The following is a 27055-nucleotide window of genomic DNA, read 5'->3' on the forward strand; positions in this document are numbered from 1 at the left end:
GTGTTCTATCTGTAATGTTATTAATCTACTCGAAGCTTCTGCCTCCGGGATATTGTAAACGAAAAACCCTTAAATCTTGAAAAGACGACATCTAGTGTTCTTTCTGTAATGTTATTAATCTACTCAAAGCTTCTGCCTCCGGGATATTGTAAACGAAAAACCCTTAAATCATAAAAAGACGACATCTAGTGTTCTATCTAGTATCTGTATTGTTATTAATCTATGGATTAATCAACAAAATAATTATAATTAAGATTATAATTTACTTATTAAACTTGATATCGCCAGGCCAATTACAAAATAAAATCATTAATTATAAAATAATTTTAATGAATCCTGAGTTATGATCGAATATACAAACAAACAGACAAATAGTTATTATTGCTTTGATATATTTTATAGATAAAAATAGATACATATGCATACGATATCCCTGTCCCATGTTATGATAGATTAAGGAATTGCAGGGAATACATTATACATATTTATCTTACAACCAATATATACTATATACATCCTACTTGACCCGAAGGTATTATTGGAGACACAGTGTTTGGTTTAAAACATAAAATAAACATAAATAAATAAATTACATATATCACTCAAATCAAAATACAGGGTTATTCTTCTTCTTACCCCTCATACTTTATTTTTCTAGTTCGATTTATCTTTGCAAACTGGTGTTTTTACTTCTCATATTTTAAACTCTGATCAAATAGTTAATATATCTAATATCAACAATTAAACTATCAGGTTACAAAGATAGAGTGATTACAAAAATTAGAATTTAAGGCGAGTAATTAGTAACTAGTTCATATCATTTATGTTCTAGGATATTTAAGGATAATGACTAGAATGTATAGTGGGCTAAAGATAAGGGTTTATATGTTCTAGGATACAGACTACTCCGGCATAATGATCAGACTGTAGAGTGGAATAAATATAAAAGTTTATATGTTCTAGGATACAGACTACTCCGGCATAATGATCAGACTGTAGAGTGGGATAAATCTGGAACCAGGAACCTGGATAAAAAGGATTATACGCTCAACTTCAGTCCTGTCTCTAGAAAGGTCAGTTATAAAAATAAATAATATAAACAATTACTTTTTTATTCATTTACATCTTTTTTAACTTTTTGTATAAATATAATTTATTTTCTTTTTAGGATTCTGGAGTTTATCATTGTCTTGTGAACAACCGTGGATCCGCTGATATACCCATTCTACTCACAGTTCAGGACGTACCTGATCCACCACCTAGTCGTCCTATGGTCTCCAGGTATACACATTCTACTCACAGTTCAGGACGTAACTGATCCACCACCTAGCCGTCCTGTGGTCTCCAGGTATACCAATCCTACTTACAGTTCAGGACGTACCTGATCCACCACCTAGCCGTCCTATGGTCTCCAGGTATACCCATTCTACTCACAGTTCAGGACGTACCTGATCCACCACCTAGCCGTCCTATGATCTCCAGGTATACCAATCCTACTTACAGTTCAGGACGTACCTGATCCACCCCCTAGCCGTCCTATGGTCTCCAAGTATACCCATTCTACTCAAAGTTCAGGACGTACCTGATCCACCACCTAGCCGTCCTATGGTCTCCAGGTATACCCATTCTACTCACAGTTCAGGACGTGTCTGATCCACCCCCTGGCCGTCCTATGGTCTCCAGGTATACCAATCCTACTTACAGTTCAGGACGTACCTGATCCACCACCTAGCCGTCCTATGGTCTCCAGGTATACCCATTCTACTCACAGTTCAGGACGTACCTGATCCACCACCTAGCCGTCCTATGGTCTCCAGGTATACCCATTCTACTTACAGTTCAGGACGTACCTGATCCACCACCTAGCCGTCCTATGGTCTCCAGGTATACCAATCCTACTTACACTGGAGGACGTACCCCTCCCCCTGATAATGACTCTGATGGACCTGACAAAATAAACAAAAACAATGATGATGATACTTTACTAAATGGTCTTAACTTAAACTAAAGTTTGATCACTTAATAGTTTCTAAAGTTTCTACAGTTCTAACTTCTTTCCAGGATTATCACAAAAACAACAACTTAGAATTTAGAAATATTTTTATTTGTTTTCTAAACAAAGTTGGTTAGTTAATACAGTTGGCCTAATGCAACGGTGGAATAGTAAGACGACTATTAACTTGATTTATGTTTTAATCATTACAATTTAATGCAACAATACGATTTGTCAGTTGAACAAAAACTAAATATACTTAATAAGTATATTTTTTATGCTACTGATAAAACTGTTGGATTCATAACAATATTAAATACTCATAATGCACAATATTTCTATTCCATAGTGTAATGGGCACCTTTTAAAACAACATTTCTAAACTTATTCCAACCTTGAAAGAATCATCGATAAGCATGTTTAAACTGTATTAAAGTGCTGGTTTTGTTTAGATGTGCTTCTGTAGAATTCAATTTGTAAGTTTCACCAACTAGTTAAACAATACATTATACCTAGGACAGGGCGTTGATACGTTCCCCTACCGAACGCAAGTTTTTGAAAAAGAATAAATAAATAAAATAAAATGAACGGAAAATTTAAATGATCGAACGGTTGCCTCTTAAAAATAAAGTCAATTTTCGTTAATTTTTAAGATTAAAAAATACTTGAAAGACATTTGCAAATAATTTCTGTTTATGAAGTTTTGAGTGTCGACTTCTGTAATCTGTATGTTTTGAAAATTAAACCCCAAAATTATAAATCTAGAAGTACAACTCTCGTTAACGAACTTACTAACCGCCAATGGTGAAGGCTTTAACGTATATTTGGTATATCTACTGTTAACGCCGTTAAAAATCGAGATCTTAGCGAACACCAACTGCATTAACGAACGGTAAAAACCGTTAAGCAACCAGAAAGTTTAGTTGTTAGTTAAAAACAAACTGCTACTTGATGAGCTTTGATGAATTAGAGAGGTCCCTACCTACCGCCAGTTTAAATCAGCTGATTCACCGATTCAAATCCTTATAGATCTTTAACTTTGAATCGGTAATTCAAGATATGAACCGGCGTTAGATAGTTCAGCAACAGAGCTCACATTAATTAGTATCGGTCCCTGCTTATTTTTCAAATTGTTAAAGAACGGATTTGAAGGAAGTCTGTACGTGCCCAGACCTAATTATACCCTAGCCAATTGGAAACTTTTCTAACAGATCGAAATACTTACTTTCAAATAATTTGTCAGTAGGGACCCAATAGAAACAGAAGTTATAGATACATTTTTCACTCAAGAAGAATGTTTTCGAAACTATATATTGAGAATAATTTTTTTATAATTTTCAGGGCGCTTCGGGCCCCTCTAAAGTAAAATTGTTAATTTTGTTTAGCTAGGCAAATTTGGTAAAACAATAAAACTAAGAAATTTATATTTTTATAGCGTTTTTATTAACTCAAAAAAAATCAAAGCTCAATAATGATTATTGCTAAAAATTGAAAGATAAAAAATATGTAAAATTTAAAATGTAGCTGAATGTACAGCTGTACTGAGAGTGTTCAAATTCTACGTTGCCATCTATTGTACTTGATAACCAAGTAACTCTTACTCAGAATATAATTGAGAGATTAAAGCGTTACATGTTTATTTTAGGATATCAAGCCGAAATGTCCTCCTGACCTGGGCAACTCCTTTACATGATAATCATGCACCGATATACAACTACAGGATTTTTGTCAGGTATGTATGGTGCCGTAAAGTACACATAGGACAGTATTATTTACCGATATATAACTACAGGATATTTGTCAGGTATGTACAATTGTATGAAGCAGTACAGTACACAGTGTACAGTATTATTTACAAATATACAATTACAAAGTATTCGTCAGTTATGTGTATGTTTAAAGCAGTACAGTACACAATGTACAGTATTATTTACAGTTATGTGTCAGTTATGTACAATCAAAAGTACAATATGTACAGTAAATCGAACGCCTCAACTGTCTCCTACATTCAAATTTTCACTGTACAAAATTTCAAAGTACACCATGAGTCATGTAAAATATCATTGTGAAGAAGTTGTACAGTGAGAAAAAAGGGACAGTACTTCAAATAAATTTTCCCTTTCTATTGAGGTTAATGGGACTGTTCTCTTAAAGCATTGTTATTCTAAATGTTGAAGATTGACTTTATAATCCTGTACTGTCAAATTAGTTGGATTAGTTGTTTATAATTTCAAGGCTTAGATAGATTAGGATTTATTTCTGGGGACACACGAGCACTTTGAAACATTCAAGGGGTGTTTAATACGGGTTTACCAAATTTCTACAGCACAAGATCAACGAGAAACTGTCTGAGATTTCTCCTGATATAAATAAGACTCTTTTTATGCTTGTCCTTCGACTTAAGATTTTAAACTCGATGTGGAGACTTAATTTAAGTCTATAATATAAAAATCTATAAATTCTCCGTGTAGGGACTAAATTTAAGTTTATAATATAAGAATCTATTGCCATTGGCCTGGTAGAATATTGTAGCATTGTAATGTGAACCAAAGTGTCGTAAAAATCTTTCAATTATATGGTATTCCATCATTAATCATTTTATGAATTATCATTATTTCAAGTTTTATAAGCATATGCTTAAAAAATCTTAATTTTGTTCTTTATTGTAAAGGATGTTGAACATGTCTTTAAAAAAAATAATCTAAAGAAGATGAATCTAACTTGACGAATCTTAATCCAATAATTATTCTGTGCACTCCAGGTTTTTAGGTTTCCAGAAAATATTTTGACTAAAGTCAATTATATTCGAACAAGTTTTTGTTCCCGTGTGAACTTAGATCAAGGTTTACAAAACTCATTCAGGGTTATCTGGGACTCATAACACTATGGAATAGGAAGACGACTGTAAAAAAACAAGTTTAGTAGACCATTGTGTAGTGTACACTGTACACAGGCCCTTTACACTTAATAATTTGATATTAAGATATTGGTAAAACTATTTGTTTTATGAAAACATCAAATACACATAAATATAATTGAATGTCGTCTTTTTATAGTTCTTAAATTAAGATTTTAGCCATTTTTTCCCTTTAAAAGTCAACCCACTCATTTTAGAATCTCAAAACCAAGCTAAGAGCATTTCCGTGGTTCACCCAAGTTCCCAAATCAAATTTGAAGCAAATCGGTCCAGCGTTTATGACTTATTGATCGGACAAACAAACAAACAAAGAGAGATTACTAATTTATATCTAAAGATACACAACAATTTTAACAATTTTAGTTTAAAAAATATTAAAACTTTAAACAATAAAACTAAATGTTTAAAGAATTGTATTACACATTATTGATAAAAATTTGAAACTATGGATTATATATTATATAAAGATTCGATGTATGCATTATTTGTGCACTATGTGTTATCCATTATCTGTTATGTATGTACTGTTGTATTATGTATGTACTATGGTATTATGTATGTACTGTTGTATTATGTATGTACTGTTGTATTATGTATTTACTATGTATTATGTATGAACTACAGGGTGTCCCACATCAAATTAGACCGTGTCAATGGGTCTAAAATACAAGTTGGGGGACAAATCAGAAAATACAAGTACGATGAATCATTTTGAAAAATTTGATAAGACTGATAGAAATTTTTTTTTTGCAGAGAATGCTAGATTTTTCGAGTAATATGTGCGTATTTTGGCGTTAAAGATTGGAGATGATCTAATATGATACGGGACGCTCTGTACAGTTCAACCAAAAATGAGCCATACATCGAAAGAATTTATCAAATGTCGTCTTGACAATTTTTCAATGGGTTTTATACTATTTTATGTAAATCTCAGTATTTGCGAAAATAAATAATAACCATGAATAATAGCTCCATATAATCATTTAATTAAAGGGAATGACCGGCTATGTAAGGTAGTTGAATTGAGTATGCAGTGTTGTGAAAAACTTCTTTAAAATTAGTTTTTAAATTATTAAATAACGACGACATAAAATGTAAAAAAAGTTCTACGGTAAACTACAGACGACATGTATTGGAACATGTTGAGAAAATAAAAATCAATCTTATCATCGAAAATAAGTAATCTTTTTCAGTTATAAGTTTCTATTTTCTCATTATTCTGGTTTCTCATTATTCACAAAGATTTTCGCAGGTTTTCTAGAATTATTATTGAAAAGACGACATTTGAAGAATTTGAAGAAATCTGCGAATAAATTCAAAGAAGATAAGAAATTCAATATAATAATGAAAATGAAATAATCGATTTTAGCATTGATTTATTGACAAATTTCTTTGGGAAATATGTTCCAAACCATCTAATTAGATTACTGTATAATTTTTACTTTATTTTTCGTTGTCGTTATTTAATAATTTTAAAAAAACTAATTCCGAAAACGTATCCACCCCCATAGTAGGAGTTTTGAACGTCGAATTTGCGCTCAAACTCAGAATTTACAGATCTTTAAAAGGTTCAATATGTCTCAAATGAATCTGAAAGAAGTTTTCCACAACACTGCATACTCAATTCAACTACCTTACATAGCCGTATAAAAAACTAAATATCTGCAACATTCCATTATCAGAAAGTGAAGAATACGACATTTGATGAATTCTTTCGAAGTATGACTTATTTAGGATTTAACTGTATGTACTATGATATTACTATGCATTACTGTTATGTATGAATGTTGTGCGTCCTTTACGTCCGTAGAACAATAGCATCCTTTAAATTGTATCAAAGAATTTCAATAATTATTGCCAGCTAATACCAGGGAGGGACACTTGGAGTTATTTATTTCTAATAAATATAAACTTTAAAATTGTTTCAAATTCAAATGTTTATTCTTCTGAGTTTGCTGCGTCAATTTTTCAGAAATGCAGATAAAGCCGAAATACTAGGTTTCCCTGGGATCCATTGATTTTTATTTGATTTTAACAGTTTGGAAATTTATTGGAAGGTTCAGCAATTAGAATTCAATTTACAGAGTTGGAGATGGTTACAGGGGGGGGGGGTTCAGGGGCTCCCTTCTTCTCTTAGAATTTATTTTACCCGTTTTTAGTTTTCTTATGTTTTAAATCGTTAACAAACTTAACGATTTGGAAATTCAAAAATTTATTTAATTTCTAGAATCTTTCAATATCGATTTTAAAAATTTTACTTAAAAAATGCTCCCTTTGCACGTTAGATCTTCTTTTAAAATTTAGGAACTTTCAGAGCATTATCCCATTCTCAGCTGTGTTAAATAGTTTTAAAATATAATGATAAAAATATAATTTCATCATTTTCCATTTTATATGTTTGATTTTAAATCCGTTCCTCTTGAAGATGCACTCTGTATCGTGCAATGTAATTTTAATTAATCTTGGTTTCATCTCACTCTACGAATTAATTAATTAAATCACATCAGCTGTTGTAGCTGCCTGCTTTAAACTAAATTACACTTTTTCCTTCAAAGTTTTCAAACTGACTTCATTTGCATGGAGAAGAGAGGCGCCAACATTCAGATTGAGATATTTTTTTCTTGGAAACTCTTTCTTTAACTTGATGCCTTTCACTTTGAAATTAAGTTTACAAGACTTTATTTATTTAAGCTTGAGAAGTTAAACTAGACAGAACAATTTGACTATCTTGTATTTAACAACAGGACTAAAATCTTAATAAAATTTGGTATTGCAAAAGTGAAATAAATCTTGTATTGAACAACTGGTCTAAATCTTGTATTGAACAACTAAAATAAATCTTGTATTGAACAACTGGACTAAATATTGTATTGAACAACTGATCTAAATCTTGAATTGAACAACTAAAATAAATCTTGTATTGAACAACTGAACTAAACTTTATTGAACAACTGAAATACATCTTGTATTGAACAACTGAAATAAATCTTGAATGAACACCTGTACTTAATCTTGAATTGAACAACTGAACTAAATATTGTATTGAACAACCGAAATAAATCTTGTATTGTACATCTGGACTAAGTCTCGTATTGAACTACTAAACTAAATCTTGTATTGAACAACTGAACTAAATCTTGTATTGAACAAATTAACTAAATCTTTTATTGAACAACCAAAATAAATCTTGTGATGTACAACTGAACTAAATCTTGAATTGAACAACTTAACTAGATCTTGTAGTGAACAACTGAACTAAATCTTGATTGAACAAGTGAAATAAATCTTGTATTGAACAACTGAAATAAATCTTGAATGAACACCTGAACTTAATCTTGTATTGAACAATTGAACTAAATCTTATGTTGAACAATTGAACTAAATCTTGTATTGAAAACTAAACTAAATATCAAATATTTATCAGGGAGAGACGAGACAACTGGACTAAATCTATTGACACAAATTCCAACACAACGGAGTTCCTGATTCCTGATCTTAAACCCTTTACTACTTACACCTTCAGGTTATATACACCTTTACTACTTACACCTTCAGGTTATATACACCTTTACTACTTACACCTTCAGGTTATATACACCTTTACTACTTACACCTTCAGGTAATATACACCTTTACTACTTACACCTTCAGATTATATACACCTTTACTACTTACACCTTCAGGTTATATATCCTTTACTACTTACACCTTCAGGTTATATACACCTTTACTACTTACACCTTCAGGTAATATACACCTTTACTACTTACACCTTCAGGTTATATACACCTTTACTACTTACACCTTCAGGTAATATACACCTTTACTACTTACACCTTCAGGTTATATACACCTTTACTACTTACACCTTCAGGTTATATACACCTTTACTACTTACACCTTCAGGTAATATACACCTTTACTACTTACACCTTTAGGTTATATACACCTTTACTACTTACACCTTCAGGTTTATATACACCTTTACTACTTACACCTTCAGGTAATATACACCTTTACTACTTACACCTTCAGGTTATATACCCTTTACTACTTACACCTTTAGGTTATATACACCTTTACCATCTATATTGGAGTATATTTTAAAAAAAAACATGACAACAATGTCAAGAAATACATTTTGTTTTATTTTGCAAAGTTTATTCGATTGAAGTGATAAATAGGGTTTAAATAAAAGAATGTTATAAACAGTTAGGACGACTAAAGTGCTCTGATGAAGGAAAACTTTTTATTAATGTTATTAAATTATATTATCGCAGTGTCGCAATGAGAGTTTAAGAATTAATGCTGTTAGAAAAAATTTCAGAAAATAAAACAAAATGTTACGTTTCCACTTTCTTTGAATATCAGACAATGACAACCTTATGAAATTTCATGATCTTGATGCTTAGCATGATCATGATATTTAAAAGTATCATTATAATCATTATCATCAAAATAATCATTATTATGACAGAATAATAATGATCATGATATTTCAGGGTATAAGGACAGAATAATCATGATATTTCAGGGTATCAGGACAGAATAATCATGATATTTCAGGGTATCAGGACAGAATAAACATGATAATTCAGGGTATAAGGGCAGAATAAACATGATAATTCAGGGTATCAGGACAGAATAATTATGATATTTCAGACTACTAGGAAGGAATAAAAAAGATATTTCAGGGTATAAGGGCAGAATAATCATGATATATCACACTATCAGGACAGAATAATCATGATCATGATTTTCAGGGTATCAGGACAGAATCAGATCGGGTTTTCTGCTCTTTCGAAGGAATCCTTTCAAACAATGACACACAGAGAAAGTAAGTTTTTCCAATAATGTGAAGGAAATTTCAGCTCAATAATAATAATCTGTTTCAGAGGAGGTTTCAGTTTGTTGAATATAGTTTTTGAAAAATCATATAGATTATAGTTTGGGGGAGGTTTTACTTTACTAAACACTTTTTCTTAAATGATAAGACTAGTTTTGAGGATAAAAGTCTTTTTATTTGTAGATTTAGTTCAGGTTTAACTTGATCATCATATTCAAAGAGATTAAGTCTCATCCTTTGATGGTAAAGCTGTATTTACAAGTTACAATATTGCATGATGCAAAGATATAAGGATTTGAAAATTTGAGTTTGTGACAAAGACTCATTTTTTCAAAAACACTTGTCAAATCCATGTCGTCATAATTAATATATATTGAATAACATAGATACTTTGATATTTTGAAAGTAAAAATATATTTTTGCTGAACTTTTAATTTTATGAATTTCAATTTGTGAAATATATTAATCTTTATATTATTCCGGCCTTTTACTTTAATAATTCATTGACTAAAGATGTTTCTTCTAATTTTAATGCAATTTTTGATGAACAATAAGCAAGATACCAGTTTAAGATGTATCTTAAATTATGTACAGTTAAGTTCAAATATTTAAAAAGACAGCAATAGCTGTCATATGAATATACATATGTATACGAAAATACATACAATAGGCTTTTAATTGTGAACATTTTCTCTTTGTTAAACATACAAACAAAAGTTCGCGAATTTTTTTTTTAAATCGTGGGTTTTCAAAATTGAATGAAAATCGAATTTTGTTGGAGGATAATTTTTGAAATGTTGATCATTCATAAACCTCCCTAGGGTCATGTAAGGTCCCACACAAAATTAGGACCCGATCGGTTTAGCCGTTATGACTTTTATTGAACACAAACACCCTGAAAAACAGACATGCAAGTATTTATAACTTTCGAGCTTTGTTATAAATATCAGAGAAATAAACCAAATTGTGCAAATAGTTGCGCTAAATACTTTACCGCTTGTTTATATTATATTTATAATATTTCTTAAAAGCTAGTTTTTTGATGATTAACATGCAAACGTATTTTTTAGACAATTTGTAACAAAATTTAGCAAATTTTCTGGCACAGAATAAAAAGCTTTTGCGAATATAAACCCTATTCAAAAATGAAAAAAGTGATTTTTAATCCCGTGAAATGAGATACGATATGACGCGCTCTGAATTTTTCAAGCAATTCATTGCATGTAAAAAATAATTGCTAGGCTTTCTGATTCCGGCGACATTTTTGAAACACACTGGGTTGGGAAATAGGAAGGATGAAATAATATCCAGGGTTTTAAAGAAAACCTTTTAACAAATAATATTTAGAGAAACTTCATCTCCTGGAAAACTGGACACACTTAGAAAACATTTTTATCTTCTAAAACCATGGGTCACAAAATACGTAAATTTTTAAATCTAATTCTGATAATTCAGTTGAAGACGAATAATAATAAAAACACACATTTAAAGCCATTAAATATTTGCTAAGTTGGATAAAAACATTTTTTATAATTCCAGTAAATAATAAAATTTAAACACGCGTTTTAATTCAAAAATATTACTAAAAACCTCAAAAGGTTTGTAATGCAAGTTGCGATGCTCCTTACCGAAATGAGATGTTTAAGAAAAATCTTGTAATTGTAACAGCTACAAATATTCCTGATCTTTTTTATTTCTTTAAGTCTCAATTACTGTGAACTATGTAGACAGGAGGAAAAGGTGAAATGAAGCGTCAATACTGATACGACTTATGTTTCCACTTAGGTCTTTTGGTTTTCATTTTATACACAAATATGAAAAATGTTGATCCACGACTGTTAAAGATTCGCCTGAGCTATAAGCATCTTCTCTAAACTTGTTGAACGTCTGGTTCTAACCCGTGTGATCACATTAATCTGGAATAACAAACTCTAGAGACCGCGTTCCCGTGGTGACAGGTCTTTGACGGGTTGAAAATCTATTCAGAAATTGGATATTAAATATATTTCAAATAAGATTTGTTTACATTATCTAACAAAGAATTAAAGAATGTTTTCCTGGTGGTTCTGTATTAACTCAATAATTGAAGTTTATAGAGTGATAAGCAGAAAACTGTAGAATATAAAGACGACATAATTCAATACTGAAGTGTATTTGATACTTGTTACACTTCGTTAATTCACTAATTAAGTGAAATGGGCCTGTTTACACTGCACAATTGCTGTGCCTCATGTTCATTGGACTAATTAAAGTCATAACTTGAATCTAAAAGTTGACTTTCTACTCTAGAGTTTTATGGGACAAAATTTACTTCTTCTCAAGGTAGCATAACAACGATATTTTCCTTATTGTTACTCAGATAAAGGTTTGAAGGGCAGCATTGTGAATCAGACATGTAACTCTTTAAACTAGGTTCACATGAAATTACGTTGACAGTCCCTTTAAACAAGGTTCACATGAAATTACGTTGACAGTCCCTTTAAACTAGGTTCACATGAAATTACGTTGATAGTCTCTTTCAACTAGGTTCACATGAAATTAAGTTGACAGTCTCTTTGAACTAGGTTCACGTGAAATTACGTTGACAGTCCCTTTAAATTAGGTTCACGTGAAATTACGTTGACAGTCCCTTTAAACTAGGTTCACATGAAATTACGTTGACAGTCCCTTTAAACTAGGTTCACATGAAATTAAGTTGACAGTCTCTTTAAACTAGGTTCACGTGAAATTACGTTGACAGTCCCTTTAAACTAGGTTCACGTGAAATTACGTTGACAGTCCCTTTAAACTAGGTTCACGTGAAATTACGTTGACAGTCCCTTTAAACTAGGTTCACGTGAAATTACGTTGACAGTCCCTTTAAACTAGGTTCACGTGAAATTACGTTGACAGTCCCTTTAAATTAGGTTCACGTGAAATTACGTTGACAGTCCCTTTAAGGCATATTTTCCTATTTGAACAAGTATTAAACACTTTAACAAGATTAGATTAAATGTTAAAGCCATGGTTGAGAGAGAGTTTAAATATTTAAACAAAACTGTTCAGATTTCATTAAAATCCGAGTTATAAATATTTAAATAATTCAATTATTTAAATCTCAATCTTTAAATGTTAATTAAGTAGCCTAATTGCCATTAAAACAATATAATTGCAAGTGTCGTCCCTGATTTCTTTACGCTGTAATAAAAACATATATTACATTAAAATTAATTTAAAACATGTCTGACTAAACTGAAATAATTTAGTTTATCCTGTGTAATTATACCGTTTTTATTTTCTACCGTTCCTTTTATGTTTATTCGTTCCTCAGACTATTATAAAGTTATAACCAAGTATTGTTTAATAGAGGCTAATGATGTATTTACCCCCCTCCCCATGAGAAACTAATAAATTATATATTTTATTACCAATTTACCAAAAACTAATGTATTCTTCTCCCATAATACATACAGAATAATTGTTCAAGACCCACAGGACTTTATAAATATATTTTTTACAAAACCTTTCATTCAATTTTAGAAATTTTATCCATATGAAACAATTACTTTAAAAGCTTTTTTCTCTACAAATTGGTACGGGCTTCTAGATTTATAGACTAGACTAGACTAGATTAGACTAAACTAGACTAGACTAAATTAGACTAGACTAGACTAAACTAGGCTAGACTAGACTAAATTAGACTAAACTAGACTAGACTAGACTAAACTAGACTAGACTAGACTTTACTAGACTAGACTAGATTAGACTTTACTAGACTAGATTAGACTAAACTAGACTAGACTAGACTAAACTAGACTAGATTAGACTAGACTAGACTAGACTAGACTAAACTAGACTAGACTAGACTTTACTAGACTAGACTAGACTTTACTAGACTAGATTAGACTAGACTAGATTAGACTAGACTAGACTAGACTAGTCTAAACTAGACTAAACCAGACTAGATTAGACTAGACTAGACTAGACTAGACTAAACTAGACTAGACTAGACTAGACTAGACTAGACTAGACTAGACTAGACTAGACTAGACTAGACTAGACTAGACTAAACTAAACTAGACTAGACTAGACAAGTCTAAACTAGACTAGATTAAACTAAACTAGACTAGACTGGACTTTACTAGACTAGACTAAACTAGACTAGACTGGACTTTACTAGACTAGATTAGACTAGATTATACTAGACTAGACTAGACTAAACTAGACTAGATTAGACTAAACTAGACTAAACTAGACTAGACTAGACTAAACTAGACTAGACTAGACTAGGCTAAACTAGACTAAATTAGACTAAACTAGACTAGATTAGACTAGACTAGACTAGACTAGATTAGACTAGACTAGACTAGACTTGACTAAACTAGAGTAGACTAGACTAAACTAGACAAGACTGGACCTTACTAGACTAGATTAGACTAAACTAGACTAGACTAGACTAAACTAGACTAGACTAGACTAGACTAGACTAGACTAGACTAGACTAGACTAGACTAGAATAGACTAGACTAGACTAGACTAAACTAGACTAGACTAGACTAGACTAGACTAGACTAGACTAAACTAGACTAGACTAGAATAGACTAGACTAGACTAGACTTAACTAGACTAGACAAGACTTAACTAGACTAGGCTAGACTAGACTAGACTAAACTAGACTAGACTAGACTAGACTAGACTAGACTAGACTAGACTAGACTAGACTAGACTAGACTAGACAAGACTAGACTAGACTAGAATAGACTTAACTAGACTAGACTAGACTAGACTAGAAAAGACTTTACTAGACTAGACTAGACTAGACTAGACTAGACTAGACTAGACTAGACTAGACTAGACTAGACTAGACTAGACTAGATTAGACTAGACTAGACTAGACTAGACTAGACTAGACTAGACTAAACTAGACAAGATTAGACTAGACTAGACTAGACTAGAATAAACTAGACTAGACTAGACTAGACTAAACTAATCTAATCTAAACTAAACTAAACTAAACTAAACTAAACTAAACTAAACTAAACTAAACTAAACTAAACTAAACTAATCTAATCTAATCTAAACTAAACTTAACTAAACTAATCTTATCGAAACTAAACTAAACTAAGCCAAACTAAACTAAACTAAACTAAACTAAACTAAACTAAACTAAACTAAACTAAGTTTTAAAGAGAACTAATTTAATTATATGTCTCAAAGATATCAAATATGTTTGGTTAGGATAGATACCATTTTAGATTTCTACCTTTCAACTAGAAATCAAGAGCATAAAACAAATTAATCTCTTTCTGTGGACACTTTTGATTTTCTGCTTAAAGGGAGTGACCGGCTATGTAAGGTAGTTGAACTGAGTATTCAGTGTTGTGGTAACTTCTTTTGGATTCATAATTGAGACATATTAAACTTTTAAATATCTGTAAATTCTGAGTTTGAGCGCAAATTCGACGTTCAAAACTCCTACTTTGGGGGTGGATACGTTTTCAGAATAAGTTTTTTTTAATTATCAAATAACAACAACGAAAAATAAAGTAAAAATAATACAGTAATCTAATTAGATGGTTAGGAACCTATTTCTCAAAAGAAATTTGTAAATTAATGCTAAAATCGATTATTTTGTTTTCATTATTATATTGAATTTCTGATTTTCTTTGAATTTATACGCTGATTTCTTTAAATTCTTTAAATGTCGTCTTTTCAATAATAATCCTAGAAAATCTGCAGAAAATCTGTGTGAATAACAAGAAACCAGAATAATGAGAAAATAGAAACTAATAATTGAACAAGATTACTTATTTTCGATGATAAGATTAATTTTTATTTTCTCAACATGTTCCTTACATGACGTCTGTAGTTTATTGTAGAACTTAAAAAAAAACTAATTCTGAAAACGTATCCACCCCCAAAGTAAGAGTTTTGAACGTTGAATTTTCGCTCAAACTCAGGATTTACAGATCTTAAAAAAGTTTAATAAATCTCAAATGAATCCGAAAGAAGTTTTCCACAACACTGCATACTAAGTTCAACTACCTTATATAGCCGGTCACTCCCTTTAATTCTTTCTTTTTGAAAATCTCCGCTGGATCCGACCAACGAGAGTTATCTCATTATTTAAACATCTATTTGACTGTTTGGTTTTTACAAATATAATTTCCGACACTTTCCTTGATATAAAATAAAGATTGGATTATTCTTCAGAATAACAAAAAGAGGAGATCAAGTTCAAAAAAGTCTAAGATGTTTTTTGTTTAGATCTGCTCTAATAGAATTTTTAAAATTTGATTTTATAAAATATAATGTTGATGAGAATACCATATTATTAATGGACCATCAGAAACATAATTGAAAACATTTTTTAATAATTCAAAATGCATTTAGACCTGAAAAAAACGTACTCCACATTTTCTTTTCTAAAGTAATAGTAATAAATTTATCTGTTTTTAGGATATTTTCTGCAGACAACCATTTTTATTTGTTTTTATTACTATCTATATATTATCACTATCTCCGTGTACTGCAAAGAAGACGAGTTTTTGCAAAATATAATACAATACAAAATACAAATACAAATATCTTATTCTTAAAGTCTTTGCAGACCATCGTCATCATAGACCTTTGATATTTCAACTATGAATTCTGTAAGATCAAATTATCTATGTTTAAATATACAAGAGGTTTACATAATCAGGTTGCAAAGATAAAGGTATTTGAAATTTTGAGTTTGTGGCAATCAAATTATCTATCTATCTGTCTATTTATCTATCTATCTTTATATCTCTATCTGTCTATCTATATAACTCTATCTATCTATCTAGAGCCTGCTGGTAAGCCTGTATTCCTCAGAGACAAGATAATCTGTTTAAGCCAAGGGTTCGAACTGTACTGGACCCCACCCACCCTATCCTCTATAAACGGGGAGTTTATGGGCTACGTCATGACCTACAGACCAACTGATTCTCATGATACTACAAAACTTATTGTTACCGACGAGTCACTTAAAATCCAGGTAACCATCCTTAAAATTTTGTTCAGAGTAGCGAACTTACTGAAATTATTCCAAAATTACAAATCTGTTAATAGATATCACGAACATTTAATTTAGTAAGATTTTCCTGCCTCTTTCATGCAAAATTGATTGATTGATTGAACATTTAACCCGATGCAGCCTAAAGTCGGGCTTTGTCAACCTGATTGCACCAGCTAGTCCTGTCTGAAGAGCTAGACTATCTATATTGACCCCTGCCGTATGTCTGCCAGTGCAGTCGGTGTACCGGGCGTGGCAGTACAAACTAGGACCGTAAAGGTCGGCTGAGATTCAAATGTACATTTGTTGAGTGTGCTTTCGAATTGCTTTTAGTAATTTAATAATACGAACAAATTAGGATTTTTTCCAACTCTGTAATAAATTAAAGGGAATGTGAGCGTAATTTCAAGTGGTCTTCATGCAAAGATGGCAATGTCTGATTCACAACGGTACTCTTGAAACCTTTATCAGCTGATTAATAATGTGGAAGATGTTTTTCTTTTTTCTTCTGATCAAACAAGGCTTTTAATAGGGCATTAGCATCTTTGCATGGAGTGTCACTTGAAATTATGCTTACAGTCTCTTTAACTATTACATTGTTGAACAATTGAAACCTAAAAAAAACATATTTATAAAAATTTTGAATATTGAGTTTATAATTGTAAAAATGATTTAAACAAGGATTGTTTTGATTGTAAAGAGGTGACCTTAAACAAATTAATAAAACTTGATGATACATTTTTATGAGGAAAGTTTTAAGTTTTATTTATTTACTTTCGGACTTTGTTTTGAACAGGGTTTAAGGGAAACTGTAAAATGAAAATGTGTAAATCTCATAAAAAATCCCTTCCGTTCAAGTAAAAAGAAGAAACACCTTGGGGGGATGTTCGGCAATTCATCAAAAGTGTACAGCTCTGTATTGGCGAACTAATTTAATCAATTAAATAAAAAGTTGCTTCTTTAATTCTTAATTAGTTAATAAATATAATTCTTTAATTCATTGTAACGGATATTTAGCAAATGTTATTGTTCTTAAAATTATAATTTTAAAGTTTAAAATGAATTGTTTAATTATTATTTACGATGAAACTTGAAATGTTGAAATTTTTCAACTCATTCCCCCAAGCTGCAGTATTTGGTTTGGAAAGTATAATCCTGGAAATTAAAGTTGGGAATTTAATTAAAATACATTTAGAGGTAGTACATTTACAATTGTACATTTAGAGGTAGTACATTTACAATTGTACATTTAGAGGTAGTACATTTACAATTGTACATTCAGAGGTAGTACATTTACAATTATACATTCTGGGCTGGCTCTCATTTTTCCTCTTATATCAAACTCATTTTACCACGTTCCTCTGATAAATCAATTATTTTCTACTTTGTTTTTCATTTAAGAATTTATAAAGAATATTTCCTAACAAAATTTGCTGCAATAAAAAGAAAATTGCAAGCGCAGAATTTTTTTTGCAAATTCAGTAAAAAAAGTTATGAAAAAGGCATGATGCAGTTTCAACGATTCACTCATCAACTAGATTAATGCTATCTTTGTGATGGATGAGATGATGCAATATAAATTATGATATTTTAGATTTTTCTCCAAGTGGGATGATGCATTATAAATGATGATATTTTAGAACTATTCTCTGAGTGGGTTAATGCAATTTAAATGATGATTTGTTAGAACTATTCTCTAAGTGGGTTGATGCAGTTTAAATGATGATATTTTAGAACTATTCTCTAAGTGGGTTGATGCAGTTTAAATGATGATATTTTAGAACTATTCTCTAAGTGGGTTGATGCAACATACAACCTATGAAATCACCCTGGCTGCCCGAAATTTAGAAGGAACTGGACCAAAGGATATCGTAATACTCAAAACAGAAGATATTATGAATTTTAAAGAACTGTAACAATCAGAAATATGATCGTTTTCTCTCTTAAAAGGTTTGGAATTCTTTTAATTCCCTTCTTTGCAAAATCAGCATCACACTTTTCTAGAGAAACCATGATATCTTATTTATTGTTGTGATACCAGCATGCGACTTCTTTAAGTGACTGGGAGCGTAAGTTCAGGTGACCCACCATGCAAAGATGACGATGCCAGATTCACTACGGTACCATGAAAGCTTTGCCAGATCAAGTATGAATCAGATATCAAAGTTCATAATTTTGAAAGCTATTTATTTTTCTAACTGTACTTTTTACATTATTGTTAGATAAAGGTTTCAAGGGTACCGTTGTGAATCGGATTTTGCCAAGGTGGGTCACTTGAAATTACGTTTACAGTCTTCTCAATGTTACATCAACTGTCCCTTTAAATTATTTCTATCCTAGTTCCATTAAAGCCACGAGGTGTCCAACTACTTCAGGTGGATTCTAACTCAGTAAAGATTAAATGGAGGTAAGAATAGTTTGATAATAATTTAAAAATGATTGTTTAATCAAGGAATGTTACAAGTATGCTTGAAAATGAATTAAATAGCAATTAAAATTATTTGTATAATTCTTATAACAAATTGTAAGAGGTTTAAATGGAGACAGGAACATATATGGGTATATAGGAGGGGATAACAGGTACATGAGGGGGTATTAGATGTAGGAGTGTATAGTGGAGGTAGGAGGAGATAACAGAGGTAAGGGGTATATCGAAGGTAGGAGGGTAAATTGGAGGTAGGAGGTATATATTGAAGTTTGGAAGGTATATTGTATGTAGGAAGAGATACTGGAGGTAGGAGGAGATATTGGTGGTAGGATGATATATGTTTTAGGAGATAATGGAGGTAGCAGTGGGTATCAAAAGTAGCAGGTGATAATGGAGGATAAATACTTGAGGTTTTAGAATAGAGGGTAGTGGGATAAAGTTGATATGAATGTAACAAGATGAAGTTATAATTAAACTATGGATATATAAGTATAATATATAATATTTCTGTACCTAATCTTCAACTTAATGCAACTTTATAAATCTACCCTTTCCATGCACCACGGTTCCATAACTAGATTTCTAACTTGAAAACTATCATCTTCAATTAAAAACATATTATTGCAATTATTAGGAATTTGAAAAAAAACCTGAAACCTCAACCTCTAATATTTTTATCCCTAAATGTTTGAAGCAGATACATAAGGTTGCAAAGATATGGGGATCAGAAAATCAGAATGTTCAGTTCTTCTGAGAGACTTACAATAGCAATTCGGCCTATAATTTTGCATTTATAAAAAAATTAAGAAACAACAAAAAGTTTTTAAGTTCGACATTCATTAATATTAATGGAAAGTAACCTAATAATTAATCCATTAACTTAAATAAGTAAAACTTATAGAAATGATAAAAGTTTATAAAGTAAAGTCCCCTGCCAGTCCTGGCTTTTAGCATCATATTTTTATTCCAATATCTGCCAAATTAAATACCTATATTCATGAAAAAGATTGAATATTAAATTATAAGGTTTCATCGAACGTACATTGTATATTATGCATCGTCTACAATGCGTTGTTTATTTCTTTATTTTACTAATTTTCAGCTCAAAGAAAAATGTTTTTTTTTTCAATAAAAAAGTCAAGTTTATTCAAAAATCGACTTGAAAATGTCAATCCATTCTACGTAAGACCAGTGATTGGAAATAACTTGGATTGTCGTTTTTGAGGTTTTTGTGACTTTTAAAAGGTTTTACAAAAATCTGAGAATTTTCACAAATTTCAAAACTGTTCATCAATCTAAAAAGATTGGGTTTTTTGGTTAGTTTTTCCTTTATACAGTGAAACCTTAATAACGAATACATCGGAAGAATTTATCAAATGTCGTCTTGACAATTTTTTAATGTGTTTTATACTATATTACGTAAATTTCAGTATTTGCGAAAATAAATAAATAGCCCATGAATATGCAAGAACAGTTTTAAAGATCTCCATATAATCATTTGATTAAAAAACTAAATATCTGCAACATTCCATTATCAGAAAGTGAGAATACGACATTTGATGAATTTTTTCGATGTATTCGTTATTAAGGGGTTCACTGTATTTTCTGAGAATGAAAAAACATTGCTAAGTACAGGAAAAGCAAACTTGAACAGAATACAGTTTTTAAAGTTAAAAAAAAAACCGAATAACGTTATGGTACATCACATCAACGAACGTGTTGGGGTTTCTGCACAGGTGACTAGAATACTGATCTTTGGCACGAAGCACCATGGATTAATTCCTTTAGCTATATGTAAACATCTTGGATTGAATTCCAATTCATGTTTCCAGCAATACCAGCCAATATGTTTTTACTGGAAAACCTTGATTTGAATTCATGATTCGAACCATTAGAGTCAGGGAATCTTAACAATTGTAAATAGATATACAAAATATATTTTAGAATTTACATTTTTAACCCTACAAAGCCTGGGATAACAAAAGCCCCCCCCCCTTTTGGCTTTGTTCATGGGCCAACTTTTTCAGGTCAGCCCAATTTAAAGATCTTATATCTTCACATTCAATGTTTGAAGGTTTGAATAATAAAAAAATATAACCCTATACGAATTTCACAAACTGAATGTTAAAGCTTTAAATCTAATAAAATATTTTCTCATGACATTTAAAACATTTGTAAAATCAACTTTATAATTTAGTATCATTCATGACTACTTTCCATGGGAAAAAATTGAAAAAAGTTTATTTGATTTTTTGCTTTTATCTAGATTTTTTTAAAAGATCACGAAATGTTTCAAGTTTGCAACATGTATGTTTAGATACGTCTCATGTGACATAATTGTGCGCCAACTCGTAATTATCCGTGACATCCCAACATTCATTTTCAAAACATGAAATTTGAGTTTTATATTATTGTGTGTCCACATTTTCATGTGAAGGCATTTTCCAAAGCAGAAACTTCTCAAGAGTATTTTTCCAAGTTGCAACTTTCCAAATGTGCAATTTACCAAGTGGCAACTTCCCAAGTGTGCAATTTACCAAGCGGCAACTTCCCAAGTCTGTTGTAGCTGCTGCACTCGGTACCTTACCTTGTTATAGCTGCAGCATTCGGTCCCCTAACCCATCCTTGCCACAGCGCTCGGCGCCCCATTGAAGCCTGCAGAGCGCCTCAGAAGGCCTAACCTAACCTAAAATGACATTTTGAAATTTCCGCATGGGAAATTTCACGTTTGGGATATTGCAACTTAAAAAATTGTCACTCGGGAAGTTGCCCCTGGGAAAAGGTTTGTGGGAATGTACTTAACATCGTAAAAGATGTTCGTACTCGGTGGGAATTTCTTTCGTATAAGATTGTTCTATAGTTTGTGTTACAGCTTAAAGTAAAAATATATTTATATCGAAAGCAGGATGAAAATCTATCTATAATTAGAAATTAGAAATAAGAGATGTGATACCATTGAAAAATATCAATAATTGATAATATATTGCAAGCAACTCAAGAAAAACAGATAATGAAATACATTTTTAATCTGTGCTTTTATTTTATTTAATACAATTCCACCTTCCACGAATTATACAATTCAAAATATAATTTCATCGAAAGTATTTTAATCAAACATTTTCTTCTTTGGAATAAGATGCATTATTGCTGGTATTTTCCTTTTAAAAAAAGAAACACTAGGGTCCCATATTTTTGTTTACATACAACAATGAACTGCAGTTTTTGGAAACCATGAAAACTTTAGAATTGGGATATCTAGATCAATGCTTGATCTCCTCTTCCAAGTCTAAAGTTTTCAGCCATGTAGGTTCCTTTTTTTATATATTCCTTGTTCTTATCACGGTAATGTAAAACAAATGATGATTGTGTGGAAACCTCCCCCCTCTTGACAAAGTTAGGATGGATTAAACTAGTGTAGAAATCCGTCTCCACCTGTCGAGAATATTTTATTTAGAGTAATAAGATTCACGCATTTGATCTCTATAGAATCACAATATTTTGAAGATGAAGAAATATAAATGTACAATTTGTACACATTTGTGTACATAATATGTATTATGTACTATGCTTTCTTTTCGATCCGCGCTCACCTTCTATTTAAACTTTTAGTTGAGAGTATTTTCTCAATATAAAACAATAGCAATCAAATTTTGCGGATTTATTAAAAATTGTTCTTGGATTTTTTAAATTTCACGAAAATAAATTTTTTTAATTCCGAGGATAAACTAACCTTCCCTAGGTTTATGTGAGTTGCTTCAAAAACTGTTAGCCCGATCGGCTCAGTCATTTTGGCGATTATTGGTCACAAACGGACGGACGAACACCAAGACAATCAAAGTATATTTATTTAAAGATAATGTTATTTTAATGCAGGAAACCAGAAAATGTTGAACTGTTGGGGGAAGAACTGTTAGGATACAGAATATACATTAGGAACCAACATCTTAAAAATAAAATCATAAAATTTCTCCTGAATTGATTATCGGAGTTTTATTGCAACTAAAACACGGTACACATCTTGGAAGTATTGTTAGGCAAAAATTCTCGCGCATTCCTTTAGGTCAATCTTCCGCGTTAATATTTTTATTCATGTAATAAGCAAATATATGTTGTTTTTAAATATCTAAACAATTACTTTGAGACATCTTTCAACAATTTGTTTAAATATAGAAGTATCTAATCTATTTTTCAAAAATCTATAGAATATTAATGTTCATTCAGGCGAATGTTCAAAATATTTTGATGAAATATTTTATGCTTTTGTCAATCCGTTTATAAAGTATTTCATAAATCAGAGGAAAAAGGATTTTTCAAATAAAAAATCAGCCATTTTATGACTTCATTCGAGGAAGAAGCATATTAAACCTTGGTATCGTCATATCTTTAAAGTTTCAAGGGTAACCTTGTAAATAAATAAATAAATTCTGGTGACGCCATTGAAGCAATCAAACAACTGCAAAAAAAGTCAATGATCACAAATATTTTTAGCTATTTTTAATTCGAAATAAACTTTAATTACGCCCTTCATTGGTGAATTAAATAATTAAATGTTGATAAATATCAAAAGGATAAAATTTTCATTTTGTCGTACTTCTGTTTTTATCTAAAGTTGCGATGCATTAAATGCATTAGTTGCATGGAACTATACTCTAACTCACATTTCCAGATATTAAAAAAAAAGTTTCACCTAGAAATCCTGGAAAACAACTGGAAATGTCTCAACTTTAAGGTTTAATTTGCTAAAAACTTTTAGATTAGGACTAGTCATGCTAACATCGCGAGGATGCTTCTTCATTTTTTATTTACAGTAGAAACCTTAATTTTTCATGGTTTTAATTTTGTTATTCTTTCATAAAAAGGTTTAGATTAATCTTCATGTTTATTAGTTTTTAAAACAGCCCTAAATAATTCTTAAGTAATTTTTTTGTAAATATTTTTGAAGAAAAAATTGAATAAACCTTAAAGATCTATTAAGCAACCATAAGTCATACTAGGATGCAGGGTCATGTGAGGTCCCACAAAACCCTATTTGCAGCATTAATTGGATTCATACAAGGCACATAACATGTACATTGTACAACATAACATGTACATAACATGTACATTGTACAAGGAGCCGTACAACTGTTCAATAGTAAGAGGACTGTAAAAGTAATAAAAGTAATGATTTTGAATAGTTCAATGAACATAAAGCCATCAAATGTGCTTCCTATTAGAAAGTTTTATTGGTATAGATTAAATAAAAAGTAAAACATACATCTTGCCAAGATTAAGATGGTGGTTTGGTTCAGAGATATGATGTGTTCTGATCCCAGTATGGAGCTAGGAACCTGTGAGATGATTGAACCTCAAACAATACTCGGCAAAGATACAACCTACGCTACAGTTTCTAACCTTAGTAAGTCAATGGCTAAATAGTGGGATATATTTATAAGAAATTCTCAACCCCCCCTCCCCCCGGGAGAGGTCTAATTTGTGATGCTCTAGGGGGGGGGGGGGGTTAAATTTGTCATAAAAATGCAGGATTTTTGGTCCTTATGGGATTATTTTATCTGTTTTCCCCTAAAATCATATAAACTCTTTATATGCATAAATTGAAAAAAATACCTAACTTCTCGGGTAAAAAGTTATTTTAATGGGAAATGATTTTCAAGTAAATATATACCCCTGTCACTGAGGTTTAACCTAAAAAAGCTTACTTTAAATAATTTTCAGTCAAGTATTAAGAATTAAACTTGTACGTCCTTTAATAAAACGGTTCCGGTTAATGAGCCTTTTAGCCTTAATCTTAAAGTGAGTGTTCACTAAATGAAAAGGGTATAAGCTTACGGCGAAAAATTATCGATCGTAATTGCTACTAATCTTACTTCTATCTGTTTCGACTTTAAGGAGAAAATTGTTAAAAACGACTCATACAAATTCAGTAAGTTGCAAAATTCGACTCGGATCTTAAAAAATCATTTTAATTCTTAACAAATCATTCAGATATTACAACCTTTAATCATCGATAATTTTTAACACATTTGTATAAATTTGATATATTTCATAATATTTTAGATTTTTTTAAATTGATATTTCGCTTACAACTTGTTTTTACGGCTGGAGCTGGATTTTCAAACATTCCTGGAAAATATGAAATTGTCGTCTTCATTATCAAAATTCCTCAAAGCCGGAATAAATGTTTTCAAAAGTAACTCTTATAGATCATAAAAATTAAAAAAATTAAAAATATTATGAAATATCAACTATATACGAATGCGTGGAAAAATTATCGATGATTATAGGTAGTAATATTTGAATGATTTGTTTGGAATTAAATTCATTGTTTTACGATCCGAGTCGAATGTGGCCAAATTCTGAATTTGCATGGACGCTACGTTCTTCGGTATGAGCCATTTTTAACAATTTTCTCCTTATAGACACAACAGGTAGAAGTAAGATTAGTAGCGATCACCATCTATAATTTTCGCTGTAATCCTATACCCCCTTTCATTTTCGCGAATTCTCCCTTTATTAGTGAGGAAATATCGTCTTTAAAATGGTTAAATTCATGAATTGTCTCTTTTAAAATCACTCATAAGGATAAGGCCGGTTTAAAAGTACAGTTGAGAATCCGACATGCTAAACTGAAAATGAAGGATTGTTTGAAATGATGTCTTTAGTCCCTTGGAAAATTTGTTTGATAAATATTTTAAGGAAAATTAAAGAAATATTTGTCTTTTTTATCAAAGAAAAGTTATAAAGCTGGGTTCCGTGATTTCCTATTATTAGAAAGAAATAACTAATTAGGAAGTTGTCTTCTTTACTTTACTTTATTTGTCTTTTGCTTAATTTGACATTTATTCACAGTCACAAACTTAATTTGACATTTATTCACAGTCACAAACTTAATTTGTCCGAAAAAAATCAATTTGCTAAAATGCCCTCAAAAAAAGATATCTGGAACAAATTTTCTTTCTTGGTTAATATTATATTTCTCTCATATTTTACTGCACATATTTCCATTTAATCTTGGTTATATTTAGCTGGAACTATAGAATATATTAAGCTGGAACTATAGAATATATTAAGCTGGAACTATAGAATATATTAAACTGGAACTATAGAATATATTTAGCTGGAACTATAAAATATATTTAGCTGGAACTATAGAATATATTTAGCTGGAACTATAGAACAAAAGAAATAAAATTGTTGAAAGAAGAAACGTGGATTTTCAAATAAATCGATTAATTGGTTTAGGACCCAGGACTTCATACAAGCTTCAGATTCGTGGATTTACAAGTAAAAGAGAAGGAGGGGATTCTAATCCACTGGAAGTTGAGACAGATACGGCCCAGCCCTCTCCACCTACCATTACAGTACTAAACTGTACAGGTATACTTGTACATAGAGTACAATCTTCCCCACCAACCTTTACAGTACTAAACTGTACAGGTATACTTGTACATAGAGTACAATCTTCCCCACCAACCTTTACAGTACTAAACTGTACAGGTATACTTGTGCATAGTGTAAAATCCTCCCCACCAACGATTACAGTGCTAAACTGTACAGGTATACTTGTAAATACTGTACAATCCTCCCCACCAACTAATACAGTACTAAACTGTACAGGTATACTAGTACATAGATACTGTTCATCCCTTTCCACCAACCATGACAGTACTATACTGTACAGGCCGGTATACTTGTACATACTGTACAATCCTCTCCACAAACAATTGCAGTACTAAACTGTACAGGTATACTTGTACATAGTGTACAACCCTTTCCACCAACCATTACAGTACTGAACTGTACAGGTATACTTGTAAATATTGTACAATCCTCTCCACCAACAATTGCAGTAC

The 27055-nt window shown here is 31.0% G+C and overlaps 2 protein-coding genes across 2 annotated transcripts in view; both read left to right on the forward strand.

Moving 5' to 3' along the window:
• Positions 1–18690, forward strand: part of LOC111713549 (protein sidekick-2) — a 38782-nt gene extending 20092 nt beyond the window's left edge. The window contains exons 3-9 of the mRNA XM_023488430.1: positions 964–1073; positions 1169–1281; positions 3639–3725; positions 8335–8433; positions 9674–9747; positions 16566–16756; positions 18556–18690. Coding sequence (XP_023344198.1) covers positions 964–1073; positions 1169–1281; positions 3639–3725; positions 8335–8433; positions 9674–9747; positions 16566–16756; positions 18556–18690 — 809 coding nt within the window. The remainder of the gene's footprint in view (positions 1–963; positions 1074–1168; positions 1282–3638; positions 3726–8334; positions 8434–9673; positions 9748–16565; positions 16757–18555) is intronic.
• Positions 18691–19118: 428 nt separating this feature from the next.
• Positions 19119–27055, forward strand: part of LOC111713550 (tyrosine-protein phosphatase 99A) — a 32563-nt gene continuing 24626 nt past the window's right edge. The window contains exons 1-4 of the mRNA XM_023488432.1: positions 19119–19181; positions 23076–23135; positions 24494–24600; positions 26445–26579. Coding sequence (XP_023344200.1) covers positions 24498–24600; positions 26445–26579 — 238 coding nt within the window. The 5' untranslated portion in view covers positions 19119–19181; positions 23076–23135; positions 24494–24497. The remainder of the gene's footprint in view (positions 19182–23075; positions 23136–24493; positions 24601–26444; positions 26580–27055) is intronic.

This window comes from Eurytemora carolleeae, unplaced genomic scaffold (assembly GCF_000591075.1).
Source record: "Eurytemora carolleeae unplaced genomic scaffold, Eaff_2.0 scaffold1439, whole genome shotgun sequence".
Classification (NCBI taxonomy): Eukaryota; Metazoa; Arthropoda; class Copepoda; order Calanoida; family Temoridae; genus Eurytemora; species Eurytemora carolleeae.